The sequence below is a fragment of the Osmerus eperlanus genome, unplaced genomic scaffold (genome assembly GCF_963692335.1).
Source record: "Osmerus eperlanus unplaced genomic scaffold, fOsmEpe2.1 SCAFFOLD_511, whole genome shotgun sequence".
Taxonomy (NCBI): Eukaryota; Metazoa; Chordata; class Actinopteri; order Osmeriformes; family Osmeridae; genus Osmerus; species Osmerus eperlanus.
The window spans coordinates 1,173-19,861 of NW_026911223.1; the positions used below are offsets into that span (position 1 = coordinate 1,173).

General features: G+C 46.2%; 1 protein-coding gene across 1 annotated transcript; it reads left to right on the forward strand.

The window, feature by feature from the left end:
* Nucleotides 1-673: 673 nt before the first annotated feature.
* LOC134015780 (antigen WC1.1-like) lies at nucleotides 674-18,130 on the forward strand (the record flags this gene model as incomplete). Its single annotated transcript, XM_062455313.1, has 10 exons — nucleotides 674-702; nucleotides 2,233-2,531; nucleotides 11,145-11,315; nucleotides 11,576-11,890; nucleotides 12,169-12,468; nucleotides 13,733-14,041; nucleotides 16,243-16,358; nucleotides 17,055-17,106; nucleotides 17,256-17,327; nucleotides 18,050-18,130. Coding segments are annotated over exons 1-10 (1,744 nt in total), but the record flags the coding sequence as incomplete, so codon positions are not given.
* Between the last annotated feature and the right edge of the window lie 559 nt (nucleotides 18,131-18,689).

Below are 18,689 nucleotides of genomic sequence, written 5' to 3' on the forward strand. Positions count from 1 at the left end.
TAAGAGTCCAGGCTGGCTGACAGCCCTGATTGATTTGATAATTCCGAAAGTTCTTTCCTAATGTTTTGACAATCTGCATCAAACAGGTTTAATCTTTGGAGGTTTTTCCATTTATTTTTATTTTTTTTGGACAATTTCAATTGGAATTGTTTTGCTGTTCTTCTTAATAAGTAATAAGATATTTTGTACTGCCATATTCACTCCTTATTTACTGTGAGTGTAAGATGTCTAATAATGTTTAATTTTGTGGGTACCAATTGCTTTTGGAACTATTGTTTACTGCTCTCTCTCTCTCTCTCTCTCTCTCTCTCTCTCGCACGCTCTCTCGCGCTCTCTCTCTCTCTCTCTCTCTCTCTCTCTCTCATCTCTCTCTCTCTCTCTCTCTCTCAGGCAGGGAGGATGTGAGGCTGGTGAATGGTGGCAGCCCCTGCATTGGGAGAGTGGAGGTTTATCATCGGGAGAGTGGGGGACAGTGTGTGATGAGTACTGGGTATGGCCAACGCTGGAGTGGTGTGCAGACAGCTGGGCTGTGGAGATGCTGTAGATGCACTAGGAGGTGCTCACTTTGGACAAGGGTCTGGGAGAATATGGATGAATGTTGTGTACTGCATTGGATCAGAATCCTCACTGAAGCAGTGTCCGTCAGGAGGATGGGGTAGAAATCGCTGTAATCATGGACAGGATGCTGAGTGATCTGCTCAGGTAGGATTCAGTGTTATTCAGCTCTTACAATGTTCTTCACCCAACTCAGCACTTTTTTTTTGTTGGTCCGCCACCCCTTTTCGGGGGCCTTAACTTTATTTTTATTTCTATACAAAGAAAAAGTGCCAAGCCAAACACAAAAACAGGCAGCTGGACATCATCAGAAAATAGAAAACTATGAGTTATATGTACATCACAAACAAAGGAATAGTAAAGAAAAAATAAAATTAATAATAATAATAATAATAATAATAATAAAAAGTACAAATAAATAACATTAAAAAAGAACAGCCAATAAGCCAGCAAATTAAGAAACTAGAACACATAACACAAAAACCCACACAGAAATACATAAAAAAACAAAACATATAACACAAGGTTGGGCCAAATTTGTATTTGTCTTTTTATTTTTGTGTGGGGCGGGGGGTGCAGTGTAGGATTGGTGGGTGGGTTGTGGCATCAGCTCACCGGTTAGTTTGAGTGCTGCTGTCAAAAATGAGAATATTTGGAGGAATGTCATACTTTGTTTTTGTTTATAGCTGAGGCTTGTTCTAAAGACAAATGGTCCACTAGTCTAGTGTCTAGTGGAGAGTTGCTTTCTTGATTTCCAATTGGTGCGTGGTTTTTTTGGTGTTGTTAGGGCTATGAGTACTGGTTCACCGTTTGTTATGGTGAGATCTGACAGGTCGCTAGGCAGGCATGTGGATGGGGTAAGTGGTATATTGCAAGCCATGAATTGTGATAATTTAGTGTTTACCTCTACCCAGAAACTCTAGACTGGGGGGCAGGACCCCTAAGGCGTCGATATAGTTGTCAGGGGTGTGAAGTTGACATTGAGGACAAGAGCTGTGAATGGGTAAATTCCATTGCATGCATTTTGTGACCTGTGATATGTGTATGATGTAATGCCTTGTATTGGATAAATTGTAGATTAATATTTTTTGACATGTTGAAGGTGGATTGGCAGATTTGCGTCCAGAAGTTGCTGTCGGGGTTTTTCCATTTTCCTATTGGTAATGATATTGTAGAGTCTGATGTAGATTAGATTTTGTAGAGTTTGCAGAGTTGTTTGGGACTATTTGCTATTTTACCGATATTGCCTATTAGTTGAGATGGACACAGGGGGTTGTTTATCAGTTCAATTTTGGTTTGATGGAGCTGCTTATTTGGATGTACTGCAGATATTGGTCTTTGTTATATTGAATCTGAGCAGAAGAAATTATTGTGTTGTTTGAAAAGAGATGATGAAGGTGGGTTGTATTAATGTTTCTGGTGGTCTTTTCCCATAAGCATTAGAATGTTTTTTTAGTTTTTTTTTTTAAGTCTGTCTTTAATTTACAGGTGATTAGCTCTCCTCCGACGACAGTAGATGTGTGATTGGCTCACCTCACACTGCTGTACTCCATGTATAATAGCTATGCAGTCCTGTGTTCAGACAGCTGGTCTGAATGTTGTCTGGAATAAGGTGTCTGTCATTGCTGATGATTCCCTCTTTATTTTCTGTTTAACTGCAGCCCATCAAATTGTCAGGCTGGTGGGCGGGACTGACCTGTGCTCTGGGAGAGTAGAGGTGCATCATGGGAGCTCCTGGGGCACGGTGTGTGATGCTGACTTTGACCAGCCGGACGCAGAGGTTGTGTGCAGGGAGCTGGGCTGTGGGGCTCCTAAAGAGCTGCGCGGGGCAACTGCATTTGGCCAGGGCGACGGCCAGGTGTGGGCGGAAGAGATTCAGTGTAGAGGCAACGAATCTCAGATTAACTCCTGCCCCACGCCACCCTCACAGAACCAACCCTGCTCCCATGGAAACGATGTGGGCCTGGTGTGTTCTGGTAAGAGTACTCTGTGCAGTGCATTGTGATAGTTTCAGCAATCATTTCATATCATTCCTAAACAGATTGCATACATTTATATTTAATGAGGTCTTTATCTTGATCTCTAAGGGCCAGATGTACGAAGCCTTTTGCAATGATTTTGAGGTGCACATGATGCATTCTGCCCAGGAAACATGCGTCATATGTATCAAACTGGCGTGCAGGGCTGACTACTGCAGTGTGCGTTTGATCTAGGCGAGTCATCGTGAGCTGCGCTTCTCTCCTCATTCATTTACATTTTACATTTTATTTATTTGGCAGACGCTTTTAATCCAAAGCGATTTACAAGTGCATTCTTCGACAAGTTAAAGCATCACATCCATAACTAGTAAATACACATGAAGTGCTGTTCTAAACATATAGTCATCATAAGTGCAAGTTTTTTTGTTTGTTTTTTTTTTGGGGGGGGGGGTTAGGTTTAGACAAGAGGGATAGGGATATCAGAAAGGGGTCGGGGGAAATCAGGAGGGAGGACTAAGGTAGAGTTTGAAAATGTGTGTTTTTAGTCTGCGTCGAAATAGGGGGAGGGATTCTGCTGTCCTGACAGTGGTAGGCAAGTCATTCCACCACTGAGGAACCAGAACGGAAAACAGGCGTAAACGTGCAGCTCGACCGCCAGGTGCTCGTAGTGAGGGAACCATAAGGCGACCAGAGCTGGCAGACCGGAGTGGTCTAGCTGGGGAGTAGGGAGTGATCAAGGATTGTATGTAAAGTGGGGCAGTCCCCTTAGCAGCCTGAAATGCCAACACCAGGGCCTTGAATCGGATGCGTGCAGCAATAGGAAGCCAGTGGAGGCCAATGAGAAGCGGGTGACATGAGCCGACCTGGGCTGACTGGTGATTAGGCGGGCTTGAGCATTCTGGACCAGCTGGACGGGCTTGATGGCACAAGCTGGGAGACCAGCTAGGAGGGAGTTGCAGTAATCCAGGCGGGAAATGACGAGCGCCTGGACTAGGAGCTGGGTGGCTTTCTCCGTTAGGAGATGACGGATACGGCGTATATTATACAGAAAGAACCTGCAGGTTCTGGCAGTGGAGGATACTTGTGGAGCCAGGGTGAGGCAGTTATCAAGAGTCACCCCAAGATTCTTTGCCGTACAGGAGGAGGTCACTACAAAGTTCTTAACAGTGAGTGAGAGGTCAATTGTCGGAGAGGACTTAGCAGGGATGTAGAGAAGCTCAGTTTTGGCAAGGTTAAGCTTCAGGTGGTGGGAAGTCATCCACGCAGAGATATCAGCCAAGCAGGCAGAGATCTGTGTGGTGACCTGGGTATCGGGGGGAAGGAAACAAAGAGTTGGGTGTCATCGGCGTAAGAGTGGTAAGAAAAGCCATGGGAAGAGATAACAGAACCAAGAGACATGGTGTATAGCGAGAAGAGGAGAGGACCGAGAACTGAGCCCTGCGGGACTCCAGTTTGTAGGGGGTGAGGGTCAGAGACTGAGACCCTCCAAGTCACCTGGTAGGAGCGACCAGAGAGGTAGGAGGAAAACCAAGCAAGGGCAGATCCTGTGACACCCATCCCAGACAGCGACAAGAGCAGAATCTCATGGTTGAATTCATACATATTTTAGGGTGGATCGCGCAAATAAAGGCCAGCGATATTGTAAGTGTGGCTGATAATGTTTTCCGTTGAATTAACTGAAGTTCAGGGAATTAACGAGGGTCCAGAAAAAATTCAATCTATGGGAAGTTTATTTAATAGGATAGTCAGCTGCTAACCACACTGAGATAATAACGGAAACTTATGGAAGAGGCTAACAGTGTTGGTCAGATGCTATCCCCTGTAGGGGTCCTCGCACGGGACTCCAAATTATGTAGGGTCCTCGCACGGGCCGCCAAATAACGCAGGGATTTTACTCTCTACGAAACCGGGGCGCCAGTTAAACGTTGTGTAGCAGTATAACTGCAAAAAGTAATCAGTCTCATAAAATTACTATTATCAGAAATATCTAACCACAAATTTAGTATTTTAATTAATAATTAAAATAACCAATTTTAATGATTAAACATACCGATAACCTGAAGGTTGGAAGTTCTTCGAAAGACTGCTTTAACTCGGCTCTCATGTCTATGCGATTCCAAAACGGACACCGGGGTTTAATAAAATATATTTATTAAACAAACATACAAACACATAACAGATAAACTAACGGGAAGTTAGTAAGGAAATTTAGTTGGGTATGTGTGTGTGCGTGTGTGTGGCGCGCGCAAGCGCGCGTGTCGCTAGAGTTATGGGTGTGGTAATGAGTTAGAGTTAGCTGTGAGAAGGGACTACTTGCGTAGTTTTACTCTATATATGCGCAAAAGACGGCGAATCAATTCACGTACATATATATGTAGCTAACCAAACACATTACAATGGTTGGATGGTAAATATTGAAACACAGATTCACAAAAACAGTTAAGACTAAACTAAACACTGGCTATGCCTGAATGTTTGTTTTCTTACTGAGTCCATACGCATTGCTGGATCCAAAAGACATGCTGTCCTTGTAGAAGCGGCGATGGTGCTGTGAATGGTGTCCGGGAGAGATGCGCAGGCTGGGGTGTTCCCGTCTTAGCGCCTTAGCAGCGTTGTCGTCTGATCCGCTGGTCCTTTTCCAGGTGTAAAAGTTCGTTGCTGTTTCGTTGTTGAGCTTTATTGGGGTAAACTGATGTAGCGTTCCGCGTACAACAATTTCCACTCACTATAGGCCACGTAGTTACCGCGAGGTAACTGGGTGTGTCCGTAGGCCTGGTAGTGCGCTGTGCAGCCTTCAGCCTCTGTCCGAGCCTCGGAGCAGATGAGCTGAAGCGAATGGCCAAAAAGGGTGCGTCGAAGAGAAGAAGCAGAAGAGGCAGAAAAAGCAGAAGAGAGAAGAAAGATCCCAAGAACGTGTCTTGCTCTTATACGGGACCGTTTATTGCTCCCGCCATGACGGGATTGGCTGAACCAAGTTAGACGTCATTCGTGGTGGACGTCGCGGAATTTTCCTGTGGGAATGTGGAAGTTGTAGTCCCTACATCCCCCCTGTGGTCTCAGGATGCGGCTGAAGCCAGTGTTCCTTGAGAGCACAAAAGTCAGTTCACAGTCCAGAGGTCAAGTACATTTGGTCGGTAACACAGTTCACAATTGACTGACAAACATCCAGGCATTTATCAACAATTAACTAAACTGGTCTAAACACATGATACAAACAATGTGAAACACTAAGGTCGAACAGTGAATACATTGTCACAAAACATGAGAAACCTTGGTGAAAGCGTTAGTCGTTTTGTTAGTTCAGGTGTTTTGTTAGTTATTGGATGGTGTCCAGAAGGTGGAGCACCAACAGGAATGACCCAGCCATGAAAATGTTCAGATGATGTAGGGGTCTAGGATGGAGAGGCTGTAGCCTTTTTGGAAGTCTTGTTCAGACTGACCAATTGTTCTAGTCCCTACAGTCTTGCTGACGAGGGTTGTCATCTGAAATATGTGGGGGCATTTTCAAATTAGGGCAGCTTTCTGTATCCAAGCTTAACCTTATGGCTGTGTCATCAGGAAGGAAATGGAGAGGTGGTCTCATTTCTAAATGATGTGGTAAGCTCACAAGTGGTCTTGTCTTGCTTGGGGAAGAGGTGGAGTAAGGCACACTGGGGTGTGGCAATATACTTGTAACGATTACCCTGTAGTTTCTACATGCAATACTTTACGATGGTTCAGTAGGTGTAGAAAGAAGCAATGAACGTTTACGAGTTATAACAGGTGTCGGATTTAACTCTACAGTACCTACTTACGATCTGCGTTTGCTGCTGCTACATGCAAATCTAAGTGGCTGCTATAAACTACCTGTTTATTTTGCCACCCCCCTTTGGTAGGAAAGGTGTGCAAAAGAAAGTGGTCAAAGCTTCAGCTGGGAGTCTGCCTGTGAGGAGACCACGGCTATAGATCAGTCTTATTCAGTCTTTTGATGGAGGTTGAACAAGACCAGATAGCTCTTTGGAGTGGTTACTCAAGGCATACACACTACTGAACAAAGGTTAGAGGCTTTAGTTGTCCTCAGAGGAACTGAAGAAGCTCTCTTCAGACAAGGTATCTTCCCTATCAGAGTCATGCTGGTGACTCTGAGGCTTGGGCCTACCGGGTCGGTCTTCTCTCTAATTCCGGCTGGAATCAGAGTGTGAGAAGCGACCACGGTGGCTCTTAACCGGGAACTTACTCACATGCCGTTGTTTTGAGCCATTAGACTTTAATGGGGCAACTTTGGAAGTGCTGGCGGGCTTGGTTGGAACAACGTGCTTAGCTGTTTCCAATACCTCGTTCCTGGGCACAATCCTTAAAGTGTCCCAGACCATTTGGGCTTCATTCCTTAATTCAAGGGCTGAGTGTTGGCCCCTTGAAAACAGTGAAACATGAGTTCGGACGCAGGGGTGCAGGTTGTGCACAAAAAGGGATTTGAAGGCTTGATCTTCATCTAAGCCTGGTCCGTTTCTGCCCTGGAAAAATGCATGTTTAAGTCGTTGGTAAAAGTCTTTTGGTCGTTCTGTACGGCTATGTTTAACCTCCACAGATTTCATCATGGCTGTGGCCTGATCAAACCGTGGCAGGTACTCAGCTACCAACGCTTCACAAACCTTGGGATAGCTGGAACGAACCTGTGGTGGAAGTTGTTCCATAAATGTATGGATCTCTCTGGTAGAGGTTTTCCATACAAGTCGTACCTTTTCTCGATCGGTTGCCCTGGGCAGATCCGAGAGACAGTAGTCAACTTCTCTCAAGTAACTCTGAATGTTAAATTCAGAGTCCTTGGGGTCAAATGTGTGGACATACTTCGCCATGGCCTCTAGCTCCTCAAAGCGAAGACCATGTGAAGTTGCACTAGTCTGCCTGTTTGGAGAAGGAGAGCCTGAAATCACATTTGAATGTGAATGCGTTTCATGCGATGCTCGACGTCCTCGGTTTGGTTTAGAGGGTGGAGCTACAAAACTGTCATTCTCACAATGGTTGGCAGAAGATGAATTGTCGCTGTCAGTGTACTGTACAGAGCTGTCACCTATCCTCTCAGTTATAAAGGGAAAGCTAGCGGGATTAGCGTTGCTTTTTGTGTGCCCAATTAATAACGTTAGATCTCCTCTACCGTGTCCACGGGAGGGTGCCCTGACCTCCTCACGAGAGGGGTGGGCATGGAAGGTGCAGTCCTGTACTTGCCTGACTGTTTCTCCCTTGCGGAGATGGACCACCGTTGGGATGGAGTCCCCCCTTTCCCTCTCCAGGGAAGAGGTGGGCAAACCATTGCATGGGTGGTCAACAGCACTGGAATCTGAGGAGACTGACGAGTCTCCATCAGAGCAAGCTGTGGAACCGGGATCTGACAAACCCGAATCAATTTGTGACCCCCCTTCCCCTGCCTTGTGGTGTAAGGAGGAAGCAGGAGAAGCTGGAGTTGGGCAAGCCTGAGAAAGCAGGCTTACAGAAGAGAGTGGATGTGGCAGCTTGTGGCATCCACTCTTCAACTGAAATAATTCCTCTCTGTAGAAACAAAGATCTGATTCGGCTGAATGCAGATCACGCAAGTATTGTACTGCTTTCTTGCCAACAGTTTGAAGCTCAAGTAAAACACTGGTGTGTTGTCCTTTGAGGTATGACATCTCTGATTCTAAGTTTTTGTTGCTCTGAAGAGCAAGACTAATCTGTCTGGCAAAATTCAAGACCAGACAACTTAGAATTGGGTCTTTTGACTGGGTGGGGGAGTGACCTTTCTCGTTGATTAAGGAGAACATTTCTTTCCTACAATCAGTGAGGTTCATCTGATTCAGGAAAGCTACGTAGCCAGGTTCTAAACCTTGGGCTAAAAAGGAAAGGTACTCATCAATAGATATGGGTTCCATATCTCACGCCAAATAAAGCTAAAAGCTGAATCAGTAACTTAAGAGGGTACTCTTGAAGTTAACTATTTCACAAGGGCCTTGAGCTCCTAAAAGTTGGCAATGAATTGTTCACCAAAATCACAATCCAACATACAAGTTGTGATGAAGGATAAAGAATTTAAAACGCTCTTTGAATATTCTCTAACTATAGTACAAGGTAGCTATAGCATCACACAGGGACTCGAGTTGCACTAGCGGTGCTGCAATGCAACAACAGCAAAATGACCGAACATATGGCGGATATTCAGACCGTAAAATAGGAACTGTGATGCTGATCACATTAATCCTAAATACCAGAATGTGATTGGTTGAAATTACAATTAAATTTGGATTTAAATGTAAAATTCAATTAATTATTAAAATTACTTTGACAAAGTAATTATAATTAATAATACAGTGCGGCTAATAATACTATTATTGATAATACGTATTATACCGGAAGGTAAATGCCAATCAACAAACTACCGTGTAAGATTACGAATGTAATGCCACAATGTTACACGAGGGGGCAGTATATTGAGAAAGCGGCTCATGCAGGCTTTTAAAAATGGTACAAGGGTGACATCTAGCGGTATTTTCAAAAAATTGCACTGGTGGCAATTTAGCTGAGAAAGAATGCCGAGAATTCGTTCTGGAGTCACGTGACATGAGCCAAAGCTCGTCTTTCTCACGCAGAGCTCCAAATTAGGAAGGGGAATTCGTTATGAAGTCACAAGACATGAAATTTGAGCCAAAGCTAGTCTTCCTCACACGGGGCGCCAAAATATGTAGGGGTCCTCGCACGGGACTCCAAATTATGTAGGGTCCTCGCACGGGCCGCCAAATAACGCAGGGATTTTACTCTCTACGAAACCGGGGCGCCAGTTAAACGTTGTGTAGCAGTATAACTGCAAAAAGTAATCAGTCTCATAAAATTACTATTATCAGAAATATCTAACCACAAATTTAGTATTTTAATTAATAATTAAAATAACCAATTTTAATGATTAAACATACCGATAACCTGAAGGTTGGAAGTTCTTCGAAAGACTGCTTTAACTCGGCTCTCATGTCTATGCGATTCCAAAACGGACACCGGGGTTTAATAAAATATATTTATTAAACAAACATACAAACACATAACAGATAAACTAACGGGAAGTTAGTAAGGAAATTTAGTTGGGTATGTGTGTGTGCGTGTGTGTGGCGCGCGCAAGCGCGCGTGTCGCTAGAGTTATGGGTGTGGTAATGAGTTAGAGTTAGCTGTGAGAAGGGACTACTTGCGTAGTTTTACTCTATATATGCGCAAAAGACTGCGAATCAATTCACGTACATATATATGTAGCTAACCAAACACATTACAATGGTTGGATGGTAAATATTGAAACACAGATTCACAAAAACAGTTAAGACTAAACTAAACACTGGCTATGCCTGAATGTTTGTTTTCTTACTGAGTCCATACGCATTGCTGGATCCAAAAGACATGCTGTCCTTGTAGAAGCGGCGATGGTGCTGTGAATGGTGTCCGGGAGAGATGCGCAGGCTGGGGTGTTCCCGTCTTAGCGCCTTAGCAGCGTTGTCGTCTGATCCGCTGGTCCTTTTCCAGGTGTAAAAGTTCGTTGCTGTTTCGTTGTTGAGCTTTATTGGGGTAAACTGATGTAGCGTTCCGCGTACAACAATTTCCACTCACTATAGGCCACGTAGTTACCGCGAGGTAACTGGGTGTGTCCGTAGGCCTGGTAGTGCGCTGTGCAGCCTTCAGCCTCTGTCCGAGCCTCGGAGCAGATGAGCTGAAGCGAATGGCCAAAAAGGGTGCGTCGAAGAGAAGAAGCAGAAGAGGCAGAAAAAGCAGAAGAGAGAAGAAAGATCCCAAGAACGTGTCTTGCTCTTATACGGGACCGTTTATTGCTCCCGCCATGACGGGATTGGCTGAACCAAGTTAGACGTCATTCGTGGTGGACGTCGCGGAATTTTCCTGTGGGAATGTGGAAGTTGTAGTCCCTACACCCCACTGTTAGCCTCTTCCATAAGTGTCCTTTAGTATCTCAGTGCTGGGCAGATGCTAACCCCACTGTTCTGTGTGTAGGGTATACAGAGTCCAGGCTGGCTGGTGGCCCTGACATCTGCTCTGGTCGAGTGGAGCTGAAGTACCTGGGTACCTGGTGGACAGTGTGTGATGCATGCTGGGATAGCAGGGCCTCCGATGTCCTCTGCCGGCAGCTGGGTTGTGGGACTGCAGTGGCAGTGCCAGGACAGACCTGGTTTGGAAATGGGAGTGGGCCAATCAGCCACGATGTGTTTGATTGTCATGGGAACGAGACACGGCTCTCACAGTGTGCGGTTTCCTCTTGGAGCCGAGCTGCGTTCTCACGTGGACAAGAGGCTAGAGTCATCTGCTCTGGTGAGGAGTCCTGTTCTCTGTGCTGTGTGCATGTGCACTGCCCACTGTATACTGCATACTGCATACTACATACACTATTTACCACACATTTACACTGTTTCTCTCTCACGGCTCTCTGTGCTCTCTCTCTCTCTATTGCTCACTGCTTTCTTTCTCTCTCTGGCAAACTGGAAGTTGTTAATACAATGTTTTGTGTTTAAGTTGAATGCCCTTTGATTGAACAAATCCTGTGGACATTACTGTAACACACAGAGGTGCAGTCTGTAATCCTGTGCACATTAGTAACACACTTGGGATCCTCAGGCTCTGTTGTCTCCACTCTGGACGGGACGGTTCAGCTGGCTGGAGAGAGTGAGTGTGGGGGCCCAGTGGAGGTGTACTACCAGGAGACCTGGAGCAGAGTGGGGGGGGTCCTGGAGCTCCAGGGAGGCATCGGTGGCCTGCAGGCAGTTGGGCTGCGGCTCTGCAGTGCAGGTATACAGCTCCTCTCCGTCTGGGACGGGGGCCAGTGATGTGTGTCTGACGGGGTTTGAGTGCTCCGGGAGAGAGTCTCACCTGGTGAACTGCAGCACTCCACACAATCTCACCTGCAGCTCCAGGGAACGGGTGTCCATCGTCTGCTCCAGTGAGTACAGCTTGCTGATCAACTGCAGTTTAGAGTTTTCATCAGAAAGGTTCAAACAAGCCTGCATTTCAATTAAATATCTCCCTCCCTCTCCAACCCCCTCCCTCAGACCGCCGGTCCCTCAGGCTGGTAGGGGGAGGGGGACGCTGTGCGGGGCGGGTGGAGGTGCTCCACGACGGTTCTTGGGGGACGGTTTGCGATGACTCCTGGGACCTGGAGGATGCTCAGGTGGTGTGCAGGCAGCTCCAGTGTGGGACGGCCCTCAGTGCCCCGCTACCCTCCTTCTTTGGGCCAGGAAATGGACCCGTCTGGCTGGATGAGGTGGGCTGTGTGGGGAACGAGACGTCCCTGTGGGACTGTCCCACAGCCGGATGGGGACAGACTGACTGTGGACACAAGGAGGACGTGGGGGTTGTGTGTTCAGGTGTGTAACTCACCAACTCTCAATACTTTGCTCTTACACTGACACTAGATGTGTGTGAATACATGATTCCTGGTTGGAGAGGAAATTCACGGGTTTCGACAAAATCTTAGTAAAGTGATGTGACCCATCGCAGGAGGGCAGTGACAAATGTAACACACAACTTTTCATCCTGACGTATTCCTGCATTTGACTTTAAGATTTGTATCCTCTGTCATTTCAAAGTTGTGTTTTTATCAAACCATTTCATACCAAAGTTATTTCGAATATTGTCGTTGTAGAATTCAAGGAGATGAGACTGAGTGAAGGCTGTTCTGGGAATTTGGAGGTTTTCTACAATGGCACCTGGGGCAATGTGTGCTGGAATGGAATGGAGGAAGACACAGCTACTCTCATATGTCAGGAGCTGAACTGTGGGAACACTAGTAAAGTGTCTAAAACAGGGCCAAGAGTGGAATCTGCTCCAAACTGGCTGGATCATGTCAAATGTCGCCCACACGACTCCACTCTGTGGCAGTGCCCATCACGCCCTTGGGGTGAAAATAATTGCGATAAAACAGTGGCTGTGCTCAACTGTACAGGTAAATCCTCTCTCCACTCCCAGTGGGAACAGGAGAATGAACCTTAATCCTGCAAACACAGTATTACTCCCAGTGGGAACAGGAGAATGAACCTTAATCCTGCAAACACAGTATTACTCCCAGTGGGAACAGGAGAATGAATCTTAATCCTGCAAACACAGTATTACTCCCAGTGGGAACAGGAGAATGAACCTTAATCCTGCAAACACAGTATTACTCCCAGTGGGAACAGGAGAATGAACCTTAATCCTGCAAACACAGTATTACTCCCAGTGGGAACAGTATAATAAACCTTAATTCTGAAAACACAGTATTACTCCCAGTGGGAACAGTAGAATGAACCTTAATCCTGCAAAAACAGTATTACTCCCAGTGGGAACAGTAGAATAAACCTTAATACTACAAACACAGTATTACTCCCAGTGGGAACGGTAGAATAAACCTTAATCCTGCAAACACAGTATTACTCCCAGTGGGAACAGTAGAATAAACCTTAATCCTGCAAACACAGTATTACTCCCAGTGGGAACAGTAGAATTAAACTATCAAGCAGAACTGGCTTATTTACGAAGATAGATGAAGAGGATATGATTTTATTACTTTTTCGCTTCAACTGGTGGATATGTAAAGCAGATTATTAGTCTGTAACATTTGTTTTTGTATAACCCTACAGATAAGATGTTTCTGAAGCTTTCAGTGGGCTGTGTGTTTATGATGTGGCATGGGTCTTTCTTATTTTATTTATGGTTGATTTATATTTAATTATTTCCCCCACATCAAAGCGAAAGAGGATGAAGACATTCCACGGAGCAAATTGTCATGTTCCTCGGCAAAAAATCTGCGATCTTGCACAAGTACGTTTTTATAGGCTGAATCCCATGATTTGTCAACATGCAACTGAGTATCCTTAGTCCCAAATCTACTTTGTAGTGGGAACGGTCATGTATGCATGATGGTCATTGACAGTGTTGACAGTATTTCATTAAAAATAATGTCATTGTCATTTAGGAGAACGGTCTTCAATAAAGGAGGGGAGATTTGTATTCGATCACAAATGAAATCAATTGAATAATTTGCTCATTTGAATGTATAAAATTACACAATGAACATAATGCATGTAAGATCAGCCATAATGTTAGTGGACATATGTCTGTACATGTTAAACGTAATGAGACCAGCCATAATGTTAGTGCAGATCTCTGGACCGTGTAGGAGATGTTCAGCATTGTGAGGCTGCTCAGTTCATCTGTGGCTCCTGCTCTAGATCACTGGCCCCTCCGGGTGGTGGGGGGGGCAGGCGGGTGCTCTGGGAGGCTGGAGGTGTTCCATGGGGGCTCCTGGCGGTCGGTGTGTGGAGACTCCTGGGACATGATGGATGCCCGTGTGGTGTGCAGACAGCTGGGCTGTGTGTTAGCACAGGGGGCTCATGGTAATGCTACTTTTGGGACGGGGAATGGCACCCTCTGGCTGACTGAGGTGAACTGCAGGGGCACTGAGCTGCACCTGTGGGACTGCCCACACTCTTTGCACAGCAGCTGCCGATCGCAGAACCAGGCTGGGGTCACCTGCACAGGTGAGCCTGCACCTCCACATCGCACCTCTTAGCACTCATACTTGTGTTTGATTTGCACTTCATTGTACGTCGCTCTGGATAAGAGCGTCTGCTAAATGCCATGTAATGTAATGTAATGTAATGTAATGTAATGCACCAGGCCGAGTGGCAGCTTCTGTGAAGATGAATCACTGTGGCCCTGACAGAAACACACATCCACACGCCTAGGAGCGGCTTAAAGATCCACCCCGCATTACACCTCTACGATTACTTTACTTCCACAATCACTCAGAATGCAAGCAGAAATAATGCCTTGGAGCTACATTTAACTTCTTCAGAAGCTCTTTATCAGGGGAGCTTATAGACGTGTTTGTGTACATAAAGGTTTAGGCAACGAGCTGAGAGAACCCCATCCGGGGTTACAACTCATACCAGTGCGCAGGAACTGTCGAATGAATAAATAATAAGTCTGTTCATTTTTATTTGGCAGGTCTTTCATCTCGCTCCAGCCCCACTGCAGGTACAGACTCCTTTGGACAGTGTTTGGGAGATAAAAACTGGGAGGGCAGAGTTCAGAGCCCTGTCCTAGGAGTTAGTTATCCAGTAAAAGACGGCCCTGTTATCTGGCAATTAATTTCAACTATTAAAATTCCACCATAGAAAGGCTATTGCTCAGTGGTGAGGCCTGGGTAGACTACAAAGTAACACTCAGTATTTGAGTGACCACTCAAAATAGTTATTCCTCTGTATTGATTTCAAGTGCATTAAGACATAAACCTAGAGGAATATATTCTGTCCGGTGTGGCTCTCTAAAGTCGCTGAATACTCACATCGAGCTAGTTTACTGAAATGAAATTTATGTACAGTGAAAAGAGAACATCTACACCGATAAGCGAAAGCATTATGACCACTCACAGATAGAATAACGTTGATTATCTGTGAACAATGGCCCATGTCAAGGTCTGAGATATATTAGACGGTAAGTTAAGATGTTTTGGATGTGGGAGAAAAGGGCTGGTTTACGTAAGGACCTGAGCGACCGTGACAAGGGCCAACTTGTTATAGCCAGATGGCTGGGTCGGACCGTCTTCGAAATGACAAAGCATTTAGGGTGATCCCGGTCAGCAGTGGTCCAAGGAGGGACAAACCATGAACAAGGCTCATCAATGTGCGAGGGCAACGAAGGCGATCCCACCTGGTCTAAACCGACAGAAGGGCACAAGTCGCATCAAATTTGAATGATAGTTAAGGGAGGAATGTGTCACAACACAGTGCATCACACCCTGCTATGCATAGTGCTATGCAGCTGCAGAACCGGTCAGAGTGCCCATGCTTACCCCTGTCCACCTTCGAAGGAGCCTACAATGGGCACGCGAGTGTCAGAACTGGACCTTGGAGCGATGGAAGATGGTCCGATGAGTCCTGTTTTCTTTTACATCATGTGGATGGTCAGGTACATGTTCGCTGTTTACCTGGGGAAGAGATGGCACCAGGATGCACTGTGGGAAGAAGACAAGCCCGTGGAGGGACAGTGATGCTCTGGGCAATGTTCTGCTGGGAAACCCTGGATCCGGGCATTCATGTGGACATCAATTTGACACATGCCACCTACCTAAACATGGTTGTAGTCCAGGTACACCGCTTCATGGCTGTGGCCAGCAGGATAATGCACCCTGCCACACTACACACATGGTCTGGAATGGTTTGCGGAACATGACGAAGAGTTGAAGGAGTCACCCTGACCTCCAAATTCCAATCCGATCGAACATCTGTGGGATGTGCTGGAACAACATGTCCGATCTGAGGTGGCTACACATTTCAACTTCCAGACTAAAAAGAGCTGTTGCTAACGTCTTGGTGCCGGACATAGCAGGGCACCTTCACCGACCAGACACCGCAGGTCTAGTAGTCCATGGCTCATGGTCATAATGTTTTGGCTCATCGTTACAGAAAGCACAACTTTAGCTAACATGCATATCTAAGTTGACGCTAAACTTGCTCTTGCATCTCTTATGACTGTTTTATGTTACTGCACTGGGTAACTTGTGGAATGACTGGGTTCGCTTACCGCAGATCAGAGCTTTGCTTTTATCGGTAGCTAGGCTTTATAGGTAAAATAAATGACAGGGTGGAAGCACAGCAAAGTGGTCAGTGTAAGTTGATTAGCAGCAGAGTGGCATGTTGTCTGCTGATTCCCAGCCCCTGCTCTTCCTTGTTTTCAGTTGCCACCAAGCCGCCCGTGACCAAGCCGCCCGTGACCCCTCCACCTGGTCTGTCTATCCCAGCAGTGGCCTTCCTGGTGGTGGGGGCGCTGTTCTTCCTGCTACTGGTGCTGCTGGTGCTGCTGGGGGTTCTGCTGCTCCAGAACAGAGCTCTGAGGAGAGGTAGGGGCCGGACAGACCACTTGGCGAACAGCTATCTCTCGCCAGCTGACACTCCAGAAGCCTCTTCAGTAGTCAAGTCAACTTCATTATCCCACAATGGGGAAATTAATTTGGCTCCAGCGTGCAACGCAAAAGAAAACGGAAAACAATAACATACAGTATGCAATGAGGACATGCATTCAGTTCCAGCACAAAATGCAAAATAATATATACTACAGGGGAAATAAAAAGTATGACTCGTGTGCTTAATTTCTGGGCTTGAGAGCTCATTGTACAGTTGAATCTGTTGGGATTCCCCTTCAAAGAAACTCAAAAATCCTCAGAATAAGATTGGTGTTTACTTGCCGCTCAGTCAGTTTCTTGGCCACTATAGGCTGGATTGTGTTGAAAGCGCTCCCACAATCAGCAATTCAAATTTTTGGGCATCTGGCATGGTGGTGACTGCATCCTCCACAATTCTGAGTGGGCGGCAGGCAATATGGGAGTCATCCAGGAACCCAGCCACACCAGAAGGCAACTTCTTTAAAACTAGGTATTTCATGGGTGTGCAAGTGAGAGGTACTGGCCGTCGGCCATTCATGGTAGCTCTGCTGCTCGTGTGCTGAGAGACTCTCTGCTTCTGTCTCTCTGCTCACACAGCCCTTTCTCAGTGGGCCCATCTCCCCGAGCCCGTCTACGAGGAGATCGAGTTCAACCCGACGAGTGGGGGGAACGGACAGCGCCCCCCGGTGGGGTGAGTGAACCTGGCCCATCCTCCTCAGCCTTCACAGTAAAGTCTTAAACCCACTGCGGGAGACCTGAGCGTGCGTGATGTGGGCGGGGTCAGGACTCACCCTCTGTCCCGTTCACAGGGAGTGGCCTATCTGAGGACCCGCCCTCCGGGTATGAAGACGTGGGGGACGGCAAGGGACACTCCCTCTCAGGTAAAGTAGCGTAGGAGGTCTGTGTAGGAGGTGTTGCTGTGGTCCAGGTAAAGTAGCAGAGGTCTGTGTAGGAGGTGCTGCTGTGGTCCAGGTAAAGTAGTGGAGGTCTGTGTAGGAGGTGCTGCTGTGCTTCAGGTAAAGTAGTGGAGGTCTGTGTAGGAGGTGTTGCTGTGGTCCAGGTAAAGTAGTGGAGGTCTGTGTAGGAGGTGCTGCTGTGGTCCAGGTAAAGTAGTGGAGGTCTGTGTAGGATTTTTGGGAGGGGTGGAGAGTGAGGCATATTGTCACACTTTTCACTCTCTTGTATTTCTTGGGCGCAATACATGACAAAGGAATAAATGTCACACCAAATGAAAGTCTCAGGCACGTATTTTGTATTCATTGCATCTCATCTATTTCTGAACAGAGTTATATACTGTTAAGTAGGGTGTGCAGTTGTCACACTGTGTGTTGTCACACTAAGTGGCCTAAAATGTCACATGGGATTTTTCATCAAATAAGAACATAACCAAGTCATTCTGAATATTTTTTGGTTTTCCATTTAAAATTCAAACCAAATATAACTTCATAAAAGGACTAGTGGGGCCAGATCTGGCAAGTGCTTTGCAAGCATGATCTTTGGTACCCCCATTATTGTCAGGGAAGAACCTCTGTGACCCCACTGTCCTGCTGTTTGAGAGTCCTGAGATTAAGCCACAAGTCCCCACTAGTCTCCTTGCTTCCAGGGGACCTGGTGCCGGAGGACACGGCAGAGAACTACGATGATGTCACCACTGCTGCGGATGCGCATCCAGACAGTGTGGCAGGTGAGTGTCGGGGTGATTATTCACCATTTTCTCCTCATGAATGCATCCGTTTGCATTCATTATGATGTATTGTCATAATGAGTGGTATGTGGTAAGCCTGTAGAACAGGCCATTCAGCTCAGCAATAATTGCCTTTTCCTAGCAATTGTACCTAATGCTTAGTTTACCTAAAAACATTTTACTGAAATCATTTGATTACATACAACAGTTCCTGGGTGCGGTGTAGTCCAGCACTCTAACCAGCGAAGCCCATATGACCATTTTAAGGGCTCTACAGTGTTCCCAGTTTAACCAGCTGTTTCGGATGTCAGAGCGAAACAGAGCGATGTACAGTTTATTCGACGAACAATCCTCCCCTGGAGCAATGCAGGGTTAAGGGCCTCGCTCAAGGGCTGTGCAACAGCTGTGCGGATCTTCTGCTCATGCGGATTCTTTGTCTGACTATGGCCGTGTGATTTTCATTTTTAATGTTACGTTTACATTCTGCATTTTGATAAGTTCGTGATTCCATTTCCTCCAGCTGCCAGTGGGATGGACTATGATGATGTGGGGGAGGAGC